We start from the raw sequence: 18,036 nt of genomic DNA, 5'->3' as shown, positions 1-18,036 counted from the left end.
ACTACCTGGAGAAGAGAGGGTAACAGGAAGTATGTTATCCTTGATTACTTCCTGCACAGCCATGATCAGCCTCACACCCCAGGTTCTGTGTGTGCTCATGTGTACACAGGAGTTCACGCCCGTGTCAGGCATCGTCCTCAGTCACTCTCCACCCTGAGACACGATCCTCTCACTGAACCTACAGTTCCTATTTGGGCTAGACTAGCTGGCTGGCAAACCCCAAGAACCTGCCTGTCTCTGTCCCATAGTGCTGGAGTTACAGCCACACACAGCCGCATCAGCTTAAGTCAGACTCTCCTGACTGCACAGCAGGCGCCCACCCAGCCCTAGCCACACGTCTGCGGCCACACATGCCTTCCTGTCATGACTGAACCCTCTGACCCTGTGGAGCACTGCACAGTGAGGGCCTGCTCTCCTATGATGTATCCTCTTCACACCAGGAAGGTCCAGGGTTGCAGGTCCCTTCTGGTGGGGAATATTAATGCCTAGGTGCTTTTGACTGGCAGTTGAGTTCCATCATGGTCAAAGTGAAGAATGCTAACCTCAAACACTGTCTTGGCAGCATAACCCTGGACATCGTCACGGTTGGTGACGATCTGCAGTACTCGGTACCACACCTCCTCGCTCACATAGTCGCCTGCGATGCGGATGAGGTTGAGGATGGTGTCCACATACCAGCTGTAGTCCACTGCATACTTCTCGGCCAGGATGGCCACCTTCAGCACCTGTGGCAGAGGGAAGGTGTGACTGGACGCCGATGCCCACAGGAGGGTGACTACTGCCATTCCTGGAGCTCTGACCACTGTTGACCAAAACCCCTCCCCAGTCTTATCCCTCAGACTCGGGATTCCTAACTTTAGTCTTCTCTGAGCCCCAGAGGTCCTCCTTCCTTCTAAGGGGTCAGACCCCAGCCCTCCTCCCTTAGATTCTGTGGTCCAGGTCCTGGCTGCTCCCTCACATCCAGGTGCCCAACCCTGGCCCCCAGACTCACAATCTCTTCTCGAATGGCATAGTCAGCAGTCTCCAGGTACCGCAGCATCTCTGACACAATTTGCTTGGCATTGCTCCGGTCACACATGGCATATAGGAGGTCGGCCGCCCTCTGCCTCACGCTGACATCCCGCTCCGTCTGAGAAGAGCAGGACCAAGCTGGGGTCTAAACTGCACTGGGCCCATTGTAGGGCCACCAAGCACCTGGCCACTCTGAGTGGGGCAGGGGGCCGCACCTTGAGGGCATTAATGACGGTATCAATGTGGGTCTTGACAGCCTCATGGGAGAACTCAGAGCTGGCCAGCGTGCACATGCTCTCCAGGGCCAGGTATCGCAGGTTCGTCTCCCGGTGCTGCAGGAACTGGCCCAGCTGGTTACAGGCGCGGACCAGGAGGTTGGGCTCACTGCCAAGCACAAGTGAAGTACAGATGGAGATGGGATATGAATATGAACTGCTCCATCTCAGAGCTCCCTGAGGATCCAGGACCTCCCTTCTGCTCACTCCAACATCCTGTTCTGACCCTCCTAGACATCTGGGCTCATATGCACTCCAGTGGGGAATACAGTCAGCAGAAACTGCCCTGGGTTTCAACTGCAGGAGTGAACCCACAAGATAAGCAGCAACTCTGCACACACCTCAGGAGCCTTTCACACCTCTGTCCCCTTCCGAGCAAGGGATCCCAGGCCCTGCTTTCCTTCCTCAGACATATCCTGTCCTCTCTCCTCCCCGCCCACAGCACCTGTCGTAGTGGATGATGAGGCTGATGGTCTCAAAGAGGATGGCGTTCTTGGCGTTGGAGTGCTGCACCTTCTTGGACTTGGGGGGCTCCTGGGCTTTGTTGAGCACAGTCTCGAGACACTCCACTAGCCGCCCTTTCACAGCCGCGTCCTCTGGGGAAGGGGGGGTAAGTGGCTGAGCGCTGAGCTGCTCTCTGCCCAGTGGTCCCCAAGTCTGCAGCCTGCTCCAGCCCTCACCTCTGTGGGAGGGGTCCAGCTACCTTTAAACTGTGCAGTCCCAGGCTGGGCCTTTGCCTTCGATCTATTTCCAGGTCTAGGCTCCACCCACCCACACTGACCCTGCTGGGAATGAGCCTGTTTCCTCCTCAGCTGCACTGATGCTCCTAAATTTCACACGCACCAGGGGTTATGAGGGTTTGAGGTTTTTGTTTGTTTGGCTTTTCTTTTGTTTTTTTGGGACAGTGTTTCTCTGTGTAGTTCTGACTGTTCAGGAACTCACTTTGTAGACCAGGCTGGCCTTGAAATCAGAGTGCTGGGATTAAAGGCCCAGCTCAAAGATTACAGATTACGTGAGTTTAACAGAAACAAAACTGATCAGCATCCCAAAGTGCCCCACTGCTGTGGTAGAGGGACACTAGCCAGACTACAGCTGCATGAAACAGTTGCCAGGGATCCTAGTGGGGCACCCTGGGCCAGACCTCCCTGCTTTGGCCGTGATCCTCTCCTCTGTAAAGCAGGCATGGTACCTAGCATGAGAGAGGGCTATGAGAAGGAAATGGGCCCAGTTGTGCCACCCAGGTAATGTGCAGGACAGGGCACCAGCCTCGCTGGCAGCCCACAGGCCTCACCTGGCGGTGGGTAGCACTGCAGTAGCCGCAGCAGCTTCACAGAGAGCCAGGGCGCAGGAACGAAGTAATAGGTGTAGTCCTGGAGGTCGGTGGAGGCGGAGGAGACGATCTGCAGAAGGGGATAGTGGGTGGGACAAGGAGGGACATGCTCACACAGGGCACCATGAGAGCCAGGTTTTACAGAAAGGGGAAACCAAGTCTTGGATGGAGTGTGGCCTGAGGGTGGGGTCAGAACTAAGCCTGAGGTTGGTGAACCTTTCTTTGTTTTTAGAGTTCCATTAAACAGCCCAGGCTGGTCTCATGCAAGACCCCCAGCATGCTTGCACTGTGCTCCAATACCTGACTCTGAATGTTCCAAGTAATGCTGGTGACAGTGGATGGTGGTGACATGGATGGTGGTGACAGTGGATGGTGGTGACAGTGGATGGTGGTGGCAGTGGATGGTGGCAGCAGTGAGTGGTAGTGACACTAAGTGGCAGTGACGTGGATGGTGGTGGCAGTATGTAACAGTCCCAAGGGCAGGCCAGAGCCTCTCCTGACTTATTCCTGGGCTCTACCTCCTCCATCAGCCCTTACTACCCTGGTTCCTGCATCATGAGCACCGTGGGAAACTACTGAAGAGTCTGGAGCTGGGTCTGATCCTTCCTAGGCCCCTGGTCCAACACAGGTCAGAAAGGGACACAGTGAAAGATCAGAAGATTGTATGACTGTCCCTCCTCAGGGTGACCTCCTATTCTATCTTGAAAATCCTTCTCCAAGCAGCTGGGCAGTGGTGGCGCACACCTTTAATCCCAGCACCCACCCCTGGGTGGCAGAGGCACACAGATCTCTGTGAGTTTGAGGCCAACCTGGTCTACAGAGTGAGTTTTAGGACAGCCAGAGCTACAGAGAGAAACCCTGTCTGGGGGCAATGGGACAAAACAATCAAACAAAGACCTCCTCTAGGAAGTCTTCCCCACAGCACTCGGTGCATCAGCATGAATCTCCTCATCTCTGGTCCCTCTTGGGCCTGGCACCTGGCACATTCACATGTGTGGGAAATGAGGGGCTGGGGACAAAATGAATGGTGGCACAAGTGTTCCTTTGCCCAAGGGTCTGAGATACTTCTGACCTCCCAGACAATATATTGATTTTTCTGGTTGCCACCTGAGAAGCTCTCTCGGCTCCCAGACTGGGCTAGGACCCCTCTTAGAAACCCACAATGCTGAGCTTTCTCCATGACGCACAGCCTTCCTGGCAGCCGGTCACTGAGACACCATCCCTGTCATGTTCTCCCTTCCCAGCAGGACGGGCCCCTTCAGGTCTGATTCAGACACAGAAAGGCCCAGGGTGCTTTGAGGACAGTGAGGTGGCAAGAAGAAAAGAAAGAACAGGAAGACAAAGAGAAAAGAGCAGACGGCTTTGGGATGCTTGGTGGCCCCAGCTCCTGCTCTCAACACCTCAGCCACAGCAGCCAAGCTGCACACAGCACTGATGTCAGCCCCCGCAGCATGGAGGAAAAGCTGAGAAGTGAAGGCACTTGACTGCAGCTGCAGTCTGGATGAAGCCAATGCAGCCAAGCGCAAGCTGATTGCCTTCTGGGGAAGGGAGGAGGGAAAGAGGTGGCCCTCCCACAGCAATGTGAGAGCACAGAGCACACTCACCCGGCTCAGGCGAGACACAGCCAGGGAGATACAGGTCTTAAAGTCGTCTGGATTCTTCTTACAGAGACAGGTGATAAGGCTGACAGCGGCTGTGACCACTCCCTGCAGAGCACAGGCACGAGGGCCAGGATGGGGACGGGCAAACACAAGGACACTCAGGTAGGGGCAAGAAGTGTACAAAGGTGACTGTTTCAGGTGAAGGGTAAAGAGATCTCACAGAACAGATTCACTGGGAGTCACTGCGAAGGCCCTGGCATCAGGGTAAGTCAGGAGTAAGGAGCACAGTCAGGGTATTGGGAATCTCAGGTGGTGCAAGAGTCAGGTCTTTCATAGAGGCAAGTAATGGGCCTTGCTAGGGCTCAGAGATGGGGACAATCCCTGGCAGCGAAGGAGATGTCGGGTAGGTAGGAAGGTTTCTAGAAAACTGGGCAGGTGACAGGCGCTGGGGACACAGGACCTGGGTTGGAATGTCATGGGACTCCCAGCACCAGGGAAGAGGGCAGGGCAGGGGCTTCAGGCACTCGGGGCAGCCGGGCACCTCACCATGTGCTGGTCGTTGAGCAAGTGCACTACACGTGCTGTCCACTCGCCCATGGGCACCAGGTCAGGGGACGCCTTGTAGAGTCGAAGCAGGCACAGGGCTGCACTTTGCTTCACACTGTCCATGCTGTCTCTGTGGGGACAGCACAGAGATTTGCCTACCTCTACCTTCCAAATACTGGGGTAAAGGTGTGTGACACCATGGCCTGGCTGGATCAGCTCAGGACCCTTCTCTACATCCTGACTGACGAGGGGCACCACCACCTCGTTTCTACGACCCTGTGGATGGAAACAGTGTGGTGGGCGCTAGGTGAACACTCTGCCATGGAGTTCATCCCCAGCCTGCTTCCATGTATCCACACCACACGTGACTGAAGGATTCCCTTGCCCTGCCCAGACAGAAGACAGACCAAGGCACAGGCTCGGTGCAAACTGCACCACACACAGATGCAGCCAGGTAGAAAAGATGCGTACAGATGTAAGTCCAGACCCAGCCGACTTCAGGGGAGCAGGGAGGGAGAGGGGAAGTCAGAGGACAGGGAATGGCTTCCGTGGTGTCCTGCACATATCTGGTGCACATAAATTCACACAAGCACACATACACATAAAAAATGAACTCGGGAGGCAGAGGCAGGCACCAAAGCTACAGGGAAACCCTGTCTCGAAAAACCAAAAAAAAAAAAAAAGAACAAAGTTCTAAATGTACAACAACAAAGATTAAAAAAAAATGAATAAATAAATATATTTAAAGGAGTGATAAGCTGTGGCTGGTGACACACACTTGCCGTCCTAGCCCTAAGGAGGCTGAGGCAAGATGACAATAAATTCAAGACCAGTCTATAAACTACATAGTGAGTTCAAGGTCAGGCTGGTAATTGAACAGTACCTCCTCGCTCCCTCTTTTGAGACAGTCTCTCATCATGTAGCTCTGGCTAGCCTAGAACTCAGTAGGTATATTAGAGTAGCCTAAGATTCACATAAACCTGTCTGCCCTGTGGCCTGCGAGCTGGGAATAATAGCACATGCCACGATGCCTGCAAGACAGGGTGGAGGCAAGAAAGGCGGTGGCTCAGTGGTTAGCAAACACTGCTCAGGACCCCAGTTCGCTCCCAGCCACCTTCCTCCTGCTTCAGACTTCTGAGGACCTCTACTCAAGTACACAGAGACACATGTAAGATCCAGAATAAAACAAATCTGGAGATATGTTTGGTAGCTCACCCAAGTAATCCTAACATTTGTGAGGCTGAACAGGAAGATTAGAAGTTTAAGGATAGCCCGGTGGTGGTGAATCCCAGCACTTGGGAGGCAGAGGCAAGTGGATCTCTGTGAGTTCAAGGCCAGCCTGGTCTACAAGAGCTAGTTCCAGGACAGGCTCCAAAGCTATAGAGAAACCTTGTCTCAAAAAAAAACAAAAAAAACAAAACAAAACAAAAAAAAAGTTTAAGGACAATTTGAGCTAAACAGGTCAGCCTATGAGGGCTCTATGAGACTTTGTTTTGTCCCCCAAAACAAAGAAACAAACAAAATTCTGTCTCAAAACAACAATTAACCCAGCAGTTTGACTCCTAGGAACCAACACAAGAGCACTTCAGACAGCACTCAGATGAGAATAGCACATCTGCCAAAAGGTAGAGTTTGTGACAACCAATAAAAACATGCTCTGTCCAGCGTGTGTGTGTGTGTGTGTGATGTGTGTATAGTATAGTGTGTGTATGTGTGCGTGCATGTGCATGTACACACCAGGGTGCATGCATGTGAGGACCAGAGGTCAACGCTGGCTAACCTCCTCCAGCTCTCAGCCTTATTTCTCTGATAGGTCTCTCACTGAGGCTGAGGCTCACTGATAAGGCTGGGCGCGCCCTTCTGTCCTGGCACAGCACGCCGCGGTTGGAGCTATAGAAGTGATGCTCAGCTATTTACGTGGGCTTGTGGATTCCAGACGTGAGGTTCATGCTCGCACCACAAGCCCTTTCTCAACTGACCCATTTCCCCAGCTCCATGCAGAAGTCTGACACCCACTACAGATGGACAAATTCGAAAACACTTTGCCGAGAAAAAGCCACCAGACCTCTTCATACAGACCTATGGGATAGATTAGTGATCTCCAAACGGGCATGGAGTACAGTGTGGAGACCTGCTCAGACATTGCTCTCTCTGGCAGTGACTACACTGCTCTGGATTTAGGTAGTGGTGATGGTTGCACACAAGATTACATTAAAAACCACTGCTCCGTGTACAAGCACTGGATTTGAGCTAGGCATGGTGGTACACGATTGTAGGGAAACCTCAGGAGGAGCGGCAGGATCCCCCAAATTCGACACCAGCTAGGACCACATTCTGAGATCTGCACAAAAGTAAACCAATAACAGGCACTGAATTACGCTGGGCAGCGTAGCACACCATCACCCCAGTGTTCTAGAGTAGCGCACCATCACCCCAGTGTTCTAGAGTAGCGCACCATCACCCCGGTGTTCTAGAGTAGCGCACCATCACCCCAGTGTTCTAGAGGCTAAGAGCGGGAAGACTAGTCTAAGGTCATACTCAGCTACACAGTGAGCTTCAAGGCCAGCCTGGACTACACTGGACCATTTCAAAAAAAAGGCAAATCAAACCAAAAGCAAAGAAGCGGTCATCCTGGGTTCCCTGTCTCAAACTTTTTTTGAGGTTAAAATTTTTTATGTTTATTTTTTATTTTTCGAGACAGGGTTTCTCTATGTAACAGTCTTGGCTGTACTGGAAATGAGTTTGTAGACCAGGGTGGCCTTTTTTGGTTTTTAAAGACAGGATTTCTTTGTATAGTCTTGGCTATCCTGGAACACACTCTGTAGACCAGGCTGGCCTCCAACTCACAGAGATCCACCTGCCTCTGCCTCCTTGGTGCTAGGATTAAAGGTGTGTGCCACCACCGACCAGTGTGGTTAAATTATTAACTAATCAATTAGGAGTCAGACAGGATCTGGCTATGCTGCTCAAGCTGGCTTTGAATCGCCCCCAACACCCTTCTGCCAAGACAGGGTTGCTTTGTAGACCAGGCTAGCCTCAAACTCAGAGATTGCCTGGCTCTGCCTCCTGAGTGCTAGAATTAAAGGTGTGCACAACCACTGCCCAGCTATGGCCTTGAATTCTTAATCATCCTGCCTCAGTTTTCCAATGCTGGACAGCAGGTCTGCACCCGGACAGGACTTTCATACTTTTCTGATTGTATGCCAGACCAAATACTGGCCCTGCCTGGACAGACCACACTGGGACCCTCAGGACCCACCTTCAGGCTACTTCTCTCCTTGGGCACTGCACACACACGGGATACACACATACAGGCAGAACATTCACACACAGAACAGCAGTACTAAGTCTTGGAGTGACCCTGAGACAGTGCTCAGTCTTGCCTGGCCTGCATCATTTCACAGGCGCAGCGGTCATACCTGCAATCTCAGCTTTAAGGAGGTGGGAGCTGAAGGATCAGTTCAAGACCAAGCTGGGCTACATGAAGTCCTGTTTCAAACAAACAAACAAACAAAAAACCAGGCTGGCAGCCAGCCTTGACTGCTGTATGCCAAGGATGAAGACAGGTAATTCTGCACACAGTTCCCAGGGGTGTTTATTTCTAGGTCACCCACACTTTGATGTGTGGCTTCCCACAGCTTCTACTAAGACAAGCTTTTCTCTGCTCCCAGGGGCTGCATAGCTCCCCCAGATCCCTGCCTGAGCCCAGGCTTGTCAGGGTCGGCTGCTCCTGGCTGGCCTGTGTGGGCCTGTGCAGGCCTCATTAACTGACCAGTTCAAGACGCCATTAACCAATATGCTCTTGCTCCCTCATCCAAACTAAAGTCTTTTTCTTGTTTTGGGTTTTTTTGTTTTGTTTTGTTTTGTTTTGGGTTTTTGTTTGTGTTTTTTGAAACTAAGTTTCTCTGCACCTTTTCTCTGCATATATGGCTGTACTGGAAATGTGTTCCTCCAGGAACACTGCACTCACGTGCACACACTCAGCATCTGTAGCTTTAGATAGAGCCTGTCCTGGAACTCGCTCTGTAAATCAGGCTGGCCTCGAAATCAGAGATCTGCCTGCCTCTCCTTCTGGGATTAAAGGTGTGCACCACCCCCATCCAGCCCCCCCCTTTTTTAAAGGGAGTCTTAGACTGGCCTTAGGCTTTTCCAGTCCTTCTGCCTCCTGCAGGGTCCACTCCACCTAGATCAGCCACACTTGTCAAGAACATCAGGGGCACTTGTCTATATTGCCAGAAACAGCGCTCTCACCTCTAGATACAGCAGCCACAGTGACTTTCTCAAAGACAACATTGCTCCCGCTGTTCACCTGCCTGACATATACCAGTCACCCCCACTTCCATGGGAAGCAGAGGCAGACTCCCCAAAGTCTCTCCCATGCTCACTACATCCTATCCAGAGACTCCCTGGTGAGCACAGCCCTTTTGTGGAAGGCACCCACATCCTCTATGATCACTGGCTCCTGACTGTTGCAGTGCATGGCTCCTGGGGAGCCCACCTTGTAATGGAAGCACTCACTGCTCCTCCGTTCCCAGGTCCTCCATCAGTGGATAGCACCCTCCTGAGACTCCACCTCCAGAGGACCCCATGCCTCTGGCCTCCAAGAACACTGCACTCACGTGCACACACCCAGCCACAGACACACCTACACATGATTTAAAATAATAACACTGACTGCTCTTCAGAGGACCTGGGTTCAATTCCACAAGCTGTCTGTAACTCCAGTTCCAGGAGACTCGACACCTCCTGACACACACATTCTCCCCCGACATATGTAGGCAATACACCAATCAATAGTGATAAAATAAACATAAATAAATTACTTAAAAAACAAAGAAAAGAAAAGAAAAAAAAAGAAAAGAAAGACCCAGGTGAAGCTACTTTTCACCCACCCTCTGGTATGCTCACTACCCCGTGTATTTTTTCTTTTACTAAGAAAAACAAACAAGTAAAATATTGTCTTGGGCTAGAGCACTGGCTGCAGGGCAAGTAGTGGCGCACACCTTTAATCCCAGCACTCGGGAGACGGAGGCAGGTGGAGCTGAGTTCAAGGCCAGCCTGGTCTACAAAGAGAGTTCCAGGACAGTCAGGGCTGTCACATAGAGAAATGATCTCAAAAAAATCAAAAACCAATAACCAAGAGAGAGAGAGAGAGAGAGAGAGAGAGAGAGAGAGAGAGAGAGAGAATATATTAGTCTTGAAACACAGTCTCATATAGCCCAGGCTGGCTTTGAACTCCCTAAGTGTCAGAAGATGACTTTGAACTTCTGCTCCTCTTGCCTCCATACCCAACTTCCAAGGGTCCCAGGGTCTGGTGTGGGCTAGGCAAGCATGCTCCCAGCAGAGCTCCAGCCCCGCCCACCGTGCATCTTCTTCAGGGGCTCTGGCACTTGGGAACACAGGTCTACTTGCACTGCTGCCTCGGAAGTCGGAGTCAGGTCACACACGGATGTGGACTGCTCAGGAAAGGAGGTCAAGAAGCTCTCTGCAGCAGTCAGGGCTCATGGCCACAGCTGGCGCAGCTAGTCTGGCTGGAACACTGAGACTGTCCACCTCTGGTGGTGGCACCACTGTCACCCATCAGTGCTGCAGGCACAGGGCAGATGCTGTCTCGTGAATGAGGTGAGGGAGTAAACCACCACTTCATGGGAGACACTAATGCTGTGTCTCAGACACACATCCACCAGGGGGGGATGGGTCCTTACACCCAGGCAGCCTGGGGATGTGAGACAGACAGAGCCACTGCGGTCAACAGCCCAGGTGGGAGAATTTAGGCAGGTGTCACAAGCAAAGCTGGCTCTCGGTTCTGTTTCTGCCCTTTTGCTGTGGTCCCCAGTGCCTCACCCAGCCACCAGGATTCGGGGAATGTCAGCGGCAAAGGCCTCGCCCATCTCACGGCTGCCCACATTGGCGATACAGTGCAAGGCCAGGCACATGAAGGTGGGGTTGCGGCTGGCCAGGTCATTCTTGATGGCGTTATTAATGAGCCGGATCAGCTCTGAGTTCGAGTTCACCAGGACTGAGATGAACAGGTACCCCTAGGAGGTAGAGAGGGGACAGCTGAGAGCCTGTGGCTAAAAGGCACTAGACTAACTCTAACATGTAGCAGTATAGGCCCCAGGCTTCCTTCCCTCAAACCTAGGGATTCAGACCCCAGCACCCAGCCTGGTCCCCTCCCTCCGCCCCAGCACCCACCCACCCTGGTCCCCCCAGCACGCACTATCTGCTTTTCTGTGTACTTGTTGGAGCTTAGCAGGTTCACAGCCTCCATGTGTCCAAAGTCAATGTCATGGCCAAGCAGGAAGATGAAGAGCAACTTGCACACATACTTCTTCTTGCTGTAGCCATCTAAGGCCTTGTCTCCTGAGGCAGAGGAGGGAAAAGGAGCCCTGTGAGGAAGACTCCGGAACACTGGTTCCCTCCCCCAGGGCTTTGGGTCACAGCCTGCCTTTGAACTTGGAGCGGATGTTGGCCAGTTCCTTGTTGATCCTCTTGATTTCAGCCTCTTTGCTCTTGCCTGTGGAGAGAGGACGAGGCACATGAGGCTGCAGTCGACCAGCTGCCATCACCCACACCTCACTGGGAGCTTGCTCATCAGCACCCAGTGCAAGGTTCTACGCTTTCTGCCCTCCTGGTGGCGCGAACTACAGGGCTTATATCTGCACTGGAGCTCAAAGGCCCATCTCTCCTGTCCTGTCCTGTGCGCCCCGCGATAGAGCTATGACCAACCAATGACTGAAAAGCTACACCGGCTCCTGTCCCCTTCCTCAGCAGCAGCACCTGATGGCAGATCTCCCAACACCACTCTCTTCCTTGTGTCCCAGCTCTCTAACCCCTAGGTTCATGCTGTCCCTAAACCTCTGCTATGACAGAGATTCCCTCTGGCCAGGGCTGTCTGATGTTCCATGCACCCTGTTGTGTGTGCTGCCTGTCTTCTGGCCCTAGGGTCACAGCTCCAGATGTCACTACTCACTCCTCTAAACAGAGCCCCATTCTAAAGTGGGGACCTTCAGAGCATGTCCCTGCACTGTGACACACCAGAACCACTTCACCCAAACATCATCTGCAATCGCTCAGGTTTTTCTGGCGCCTTCTCTGCCTCCTTCCCACCCTCCCCATACTCTGGGCTATATACACTATATACACTGCCTCTGCCTCCCTCCCTCCTCCCTCCCTCCCACCCCATACTCTAGGCTATATACACTATATACACTGCCTCTGCCTCCAGCCACCTTCAGTGTTCTATTACTGTGGTCTCAGTGCCTGCAACTTCCTTCGAGAGACAGTTTCCACTCCCTTCTGTATAAGAAGTTCATTTTTATAATTACATCTTTCATGTGTAAGAGTATTTTGCCTGTATGTCTATACCACCAGCATGTTTGGGCAAATGGAGGCCAGAAGAGGGCATCGAATCCCCTAGAACTGGAGTTATGTTGGGACCCAAACTCAGGTATTCTCGTAAAGCAACAATTGCTCTGAACCACTGGGCCATCTCTCTAGTCCTATCATTACATCCCGAGAGCCTCATTATATAGACCTAGCTGGCTTTGTACTTAGGATCTTCCTGCCTTAGTCTTCCGAGTGTTGGAACAACAAGCCTATGGCACACTCCCAGTTTTGCTGTTCTAGGACTGAAAATCCCGGGCCTGGGTTTAAGAGCACTGACTGCTCTTGCAGAAGACCCAGGTTCCATTCCCAGCACCCACATGGTAGCTCACAAATCTAATTCCAGTCCCAGGTGATCTGAGGGCCTCTTCTGACCGCCTCAGATACCAGGCACAAACATGGTACACAGAAATACATGTAGACAAAACACTCATTCACAGAAATTCAATCTTTAAAGAAAAAAATCCTTGGCTGGGCAGTGGTTGGCACACACCTTTAATCCCAGCACTCAGGAGGCAGAGGCAGGTGGATCTCTGTGAGTTGGAGGCCAACCTTGTCTACAGAGCAAGTTTCAGGACAGCCAGGATACAAAGAGAAACCCTGTCTCAAAAAAAAAAAAAAAAAAAAAAAAAAAAAAAAAAAAAAAAAAAAAAAAAAAAAAAAAAAAGAAAAGAAAAAAGAAAACCCCAGACCTTTGTATTCTACCTCACACAGCAAACATCACCCACACAGGCTCAGGTCAGCTCCCACTTCCTATCCTAAGTAGCTGCAGGGTATGCAGCCAGCGCCTGGCATGCAGCAGCGTTCTACTAATAGCCGGTCAGTTATAGGGTGCATGAGGGAAGAGGAGCATCCATCCATCTTCTTCCACACGCCCCCTCACCTCTGCTCTTAATTCCCAAGCAGTTTCCACAAGCCCCACTCCAGACAGTGCCTCCTCTAGGAAGTCACTGGGGTTGGCACCCTGATCGCAGAGTTGTAGCTTGTGTGACAGTGGCAGACAGGTGTCCTGAGCATCCAAGCTGAGGCTGCTTCAAACAGAAACAGGCAGTTTCACATGGGGCTGGGATGATGTGGTGTGGCCATCACAGCAGTGACCTGTGACCCCAGCTCTGGGAGACGGAGGCAGCTGGATCGTAAGTATGAGGCCATCCTGGACTACACAGCTAGTGAGACACCTTTCAAAGGATAAAGAAAACAAAAAACCAACCAACCCCCGAAGGGCAGTGTGGGCAAGTTTGTCTAGCGGGTGCACCCGACTCCCAGAGCTCCATCACCAGCACTGGAGAAACAGAGAAGGTAAATATTAAGATACTGACTCCAAGGGCAGCACTGCCGATATGCTGGGTTATAGAAACATTGCTAAAATTAACTTTGGGAGTAGGTGATGGTTCCATGGGTGAACACGAGACCCTGAGGTGAGGAGTCTAGCACCTACAGTGCTGGATATGGAAGCAAGCACACATCTGCATCTCCAATGCTGGCATGGTGGAGGCCAGATCCCGGGGATGTGCTGGCCGGACAGGCTGGCTGAACTGCCAAACTCCAGGGTCACAGAGACCATTTCCATCACTAAGGTGGAGAGCAGCTGAGGAAAACACCTACGTGTGCACGCACACGCAGCACAAGCACATACACAGAGGTAGGATAAAGTAAGATCTGATCGCGTCTTTCTATTTCAGAAACACGTAGTCACACCAGCAGCAGCTGGCGCTGCCTGTGTTCAGCCCTGGGAGGGGGCCCCCTAAGGGCAAGGCCAACCTCTTTCCTGCTACACTAAGGGCTCAGTAAGACACCAAGACGGCACTGTCTGCTGCACTGTCATCCAGGTTTTGGTTAGTGTTTTAACAGGGTCTTGGGTAGCCCAAGATAGGCTCAAATCAGCTCTGCATCCAAGGATCCCTCACACTTCTGATGTTCCTGCTTTCAGGCTTTCAACCATGGATGAACCCCAGACTTCTTGCATGCTAGACAAGCACTCCACTGAGGCACATACCCAGCCTCCTCCCATTTTGGGGGGAAGTTAAGGCAGAAATCATGTCTTGAAAAAACACACCTCCCGAAAAGGAATAAAATTAAAACTAAAAGTGAAAAGGGGCTAGAGAGATGACTAAGTGGATAGAGCACCGTGGCACTCACAGCTCACAGTGACCTAGAATCCCAGCAACAGGTGTCCATGCTCTTCAAAGGGCAAAGGTGCACGCGCACACACACACACACACACACACACACAAAACACCCATGCACACACAATAAAAATAAATAAAACTCTCAAAAAAAAAAAAAAAAAGTGAAGCCAGGTGGTGGTGGCACACACAGAGATCCACCTCTGTGCCTCTGTCTCCTGAGTACAGGAATTAAAGGCGTGCGCCACCACTGCCTGGCTTCACAGTCTCCTGATAATCTATGGGCCAGGTCCAAAAAGATGAGCTAGCAGTCCCAAAGCAGACACTCCAGTGCTTATCACACGTCCTGGGAACTCCTGACCTGGTAGGGTAGATGGGGAGTCAGCCACACCTGAGTCCAAGAGATCTGGGTTGAAGCAGCCAGAAGAGGGGACATTTGAGGAGGACCTGGAGATGAGTAAGGTTCAGTCCGGAGGTTTCAGGCAGATCACCAGCCAGAGGTGGGACTGAGCCCAAGTAGGGAGCTGCCCATGAAGGTGGCTGAGAGGGTGGACAGCGCCTCCCTCAGGGCCAGAGAATGCTGGTGACCAAGGTGGCTCCAGGTGACCACCAGCGTGCAGATACTTCCATTCCTGACCATGCAGTCTCTTCCTAATGTTATTATGGAGGGTCCAGTGTTTGGGACTGGAGAGATGGCTCAGCAGTTAAGAGTCCACACTGCTCTTCCAGAGGATCTGGGTTCAATTCCCAGCACCCACATGGCAGCCCACACTGTCTGTAACTCCAGTTCCAGGGGATCTGATATCTTCATGCCAATGCACATAAAATAAAGTTAGTAATTTTTAAAAAGACAATTCTTTCCATCACTCAAGAGCTGACTGACAGCCCAGCTTGACTGGGGTCTAGCACTAGGGAGGAAGATCAAACGCTGGTCAACTCGGGTTACACAGGCAACCAAAGTACCCAGCTCCACAAAGGAAGGAAAAGGAGCTCTATGGCAGGAATTCACACACCCTTTAAATGTCCCCAAAAATCCTCTTCGAGGACAGGGAGAGAGCTCAGGGGGTGAAGGGCTTGCTGCTTAAGCATGAGGACTGGAGTTCAGGTCCCCAGAACGCAGTGACACACACCCAGCAGACAGAGGTGAAGAGACGATAATGACACCGGCAAGTGTGTCAGTGAACAGAACCCATCTTAAACAAGGAGGAAGGTGAGGACTCACATCTAAGCTGTCCTCTGACCTCAACACAATCCAGCACGCACATGTGCCTGTACAGACACACAGATGACACACACACAATGGACTCAGATACATACCTAAGTGTATTCACATGCATTCTGTAGCCCAGGCGGGCCTCGGGGACAACACTCCTGCATCAGCCTCTAAAGTGTTAGAAATATATGCTTGAGCCACAGTAGTTAGCTGCTTCCAATATACTTTTTTCTCTCTTGTTTTTGTTGTTTATAGGCAAGGCTTCACTATGTAGCCCTGGCTGGCCTCCTGGGTTTAAGGGGTATGCCACCATACCTAGCACCAGTCTCACTTCTGTTCTGTGGGTGGGTGGGAGCGGAGGCCAGAGGAAGGCATAGGATCCCCTGAACTGGAGTGACAACAGTGTCAACTGCCAACCTGAGTGCTGTGATTCCAATTCTACTCCTCATAAATGTTCATCTACTTCTCAATATCTTTAAATTAATGTGTGTGTTGTGTGTGTGTGTGTATGTGTGTGTGCTCTGCAAAGAGCTGAGCCCGGGGCTTGCCCCTAGCCCCTCTACCACTGAGCCACACCCCCAGCCCCTCACTGGACAATGCTAGGCCAGCTCCTCACTGAGCCACACCCCCAGCCCCTCACTGGACAATGCTAGGCCAGCTCCTCACTGCTTCACTCTGTATCCTTAGCACCACACAATTTGGCAAGGAAGAGAGGTTTTTGTGTCTGTAACAGGTTGAAACCCCAGACCTGAACTCACCGATACAGAGAGAGTCATCTATCCAAGTGAGCGTGTGTGCTTCTTTAGTCTTTAAACTGTCCACATCTATCAGATAGTAGCTTGACATAATTGATAACTCATGTTATAAAGAAGAACTCAGAGGGGCTGGAGAGATGGTTCAATGGTCAAGAACACTGCTGTTCTTTTTGAGGATCCAGGTTCAGGTCCCAGAATCCACAGGTGGCTCACAATCATCTGTAACTCCAGTTCCAGGCACCAGACACGCACATTGTGCTCATATTTACATGAAGGAAAACCATTTATAAACATGAAGATAAATCACCTTGCTGGGACTGATGGTACACTCCTTTAATCTCAGAGGCAGAGGTAGGCGGATCTCTTTGAGTTTGAGACCAGCCTGGTCTACACAGTAAGGTCCAGGACAGTCAGGGCTACATAGATAAACCCTGCCTCAAACAAAGATAAATACATTTTTAATTTGAAATAATAGAAGGAGGAGCTGGAGAGGGTCAGCAGTTAAAAGCACTGACTGCTCTTCCAGAGGATCTGGGTTCAATTTCCAGCACCAACATAACCATCTGTAACTAGTTCCGAAGCCCAAAGGCACTAGGCACATAAGTGCTGCATATACACACACAAGCCGGCAAAACATCCAGACATGACTGGGAGGTGGTGGCACACGCCTTTAATCCCAGCACTCGGGAGGCAGAGGCAGGTGATCTCTGTGAGTTCGAGGCCAGCCTGGTCTACAGAGCAAGTTCCAGGTCACACTCCCAAGCTACACAGAGAAACCATGTCTCAAAATAAAAAAAAAAAAAAATCACACACACACACACTTTAATTTAAAAACCGAAGTATAAAGTCTGCAAATGGGAAAACAAAAGCCAGGCATGGATAGAGTTACTTGGGAGACTTGAGTGCAGGAAATCACAAGTTCAAGGCCAACGTGGGCCAGAGTGGGTTCAAGGCTAGCCTGTGCTACTTAGTGAGGCTCCATCTCAAGATGAAAAGTGAAAGAGCTGAAGCTGGCGGTGAAAGCTGCAGCCTATAAACCAGCACTCTGGAGGCCGAGGCAGGACAGACACATTCTAGGCTAACTATAACTAGGACTACAGAATGAAACTATTTCAAAAATTAAAAACAAAGTTAGGAGTGTAGCTCAACTGGTAGAATGCTTGCCTAGCACACAGACTCCGGGTTCGATCCCAGCACTGCACAGACTCGGTGCAGCACACCTGGAATCCCTAACACTGCAAGTGGAAACAGGAGGATCGGGAGTTTAAGGTCATCATGGCTAAGTCTGGGCGGCATGAGACCCTGTCAGAGAGTGGGAGTGAGAGAAAGAGAGAGAGAACACAACTGAGTGCAACTGGGCAAGGCTTAGTAGAGATTCCTTGCATGAGGCCTGGTTTCCATTCCCAGTACTAAGGGAGAAGAAAGGCAAAGGCAGACCTACAAAGAGTTCGGGGGCCAAGGGCAGTGCTCTGGGACTGTGCCAGAGGCCACTAGACAGACTGCACACTGGTAAGCTTGACTGTGCAGCACTCAGGACAGACCTATCCATCACAGGCAGCATGCAAGGGTGTCAGTCACAGAGTCTTAAAGCGATTCTCTCGTTCATAAAGAGTCTTCCTTCCTCCCTCCCTCCCTCCCTCCCCGCTTCCCGACGGTGCAAGGGAGGGTGCCAGCTATGTGGTCTTGGATCTGCTGGAACAACTCTGTAAAGGAGGCTAGCTTCAAACTCAGAAAGATCTGCCTGCCCCTCCCTCCCAGGTGCCACTGCTGGTATAAGGAATTTCTCCTGTCCT

General features: G+C 51.4%; 1 protein-coding gene across 3 annotated transcripts in view; it reads right to left on the bottom strand.

Moving 5' to 3' along the window:
- Ap2a1 (adaptor related protein complex 2 subunit alpha 1) overlaps positions 1–18,036 on the bottom strand; it is a 29,560-nt gene that overhangs the window by 4,538 nt on the left and 6,986 nt on the right. For all 3 annotated transcript variants that reach the window (XM_050121339.1, XM_050121340.1, XM_050121338.1), the window contains exons 2-11: positions 11,212–11,280; positions 10,984–11,126; positions 10,608–10,801; positions 4,764–4,893; positions 4,221–4,322; positions 2,578–2,686; positions 1,732–1,882; positions 1,227–1,395; positions 992–1,129; positions 543–725 (exon numbers count right to left, since the gene is read on the bottom strand). In XM_050121339.1, coding sequence (XP_049977296.1) covers positions 543–725; positions 992–1,129; positions 1,227–1,395; positions 1,732–1,882; positions 2,578–2,686; positions 4,221–4,322; positions 4,764–4,893; positions 10,608–10,801; positions 10,984–11,126; positions 11,212–11,280 — 1,388 coding nt within the window. The remainder of the gene's footprint in view (positions 1–542; positions 726–991; positions 1,130–1,226; positions 1,396–1,731; positions 1,883–2,577; positions 2,687–4,220; positions 4,323–4,763; positions 4,894–10,607; positions 10,802–10,983; positions 11,127–11,211; positions 11,281–18,036) is intronic.

Source organism: Alexandromys fortis, unplaced genomic scaffold (assembly GCF_014885135.2).
Source record: "Alexandromys fortis isolate MF-2015 unplaced genomic scaffold, M_Fortis_MF-2015_v1.1 scaffold_161, whole genome shotgun sequence".
NCBI classification, from domain to species: domain Eukaryota; kingdom Metazoa; phylum Chordata; class Mammalia; order Rodentia; family Cricetidae; genus Alexandromys; species Alexandromys fortis.
Note: the sequence above shows the minus strand (reverse complement) of the source record. Positions and strands in the feature narration are given on the sequence as shown.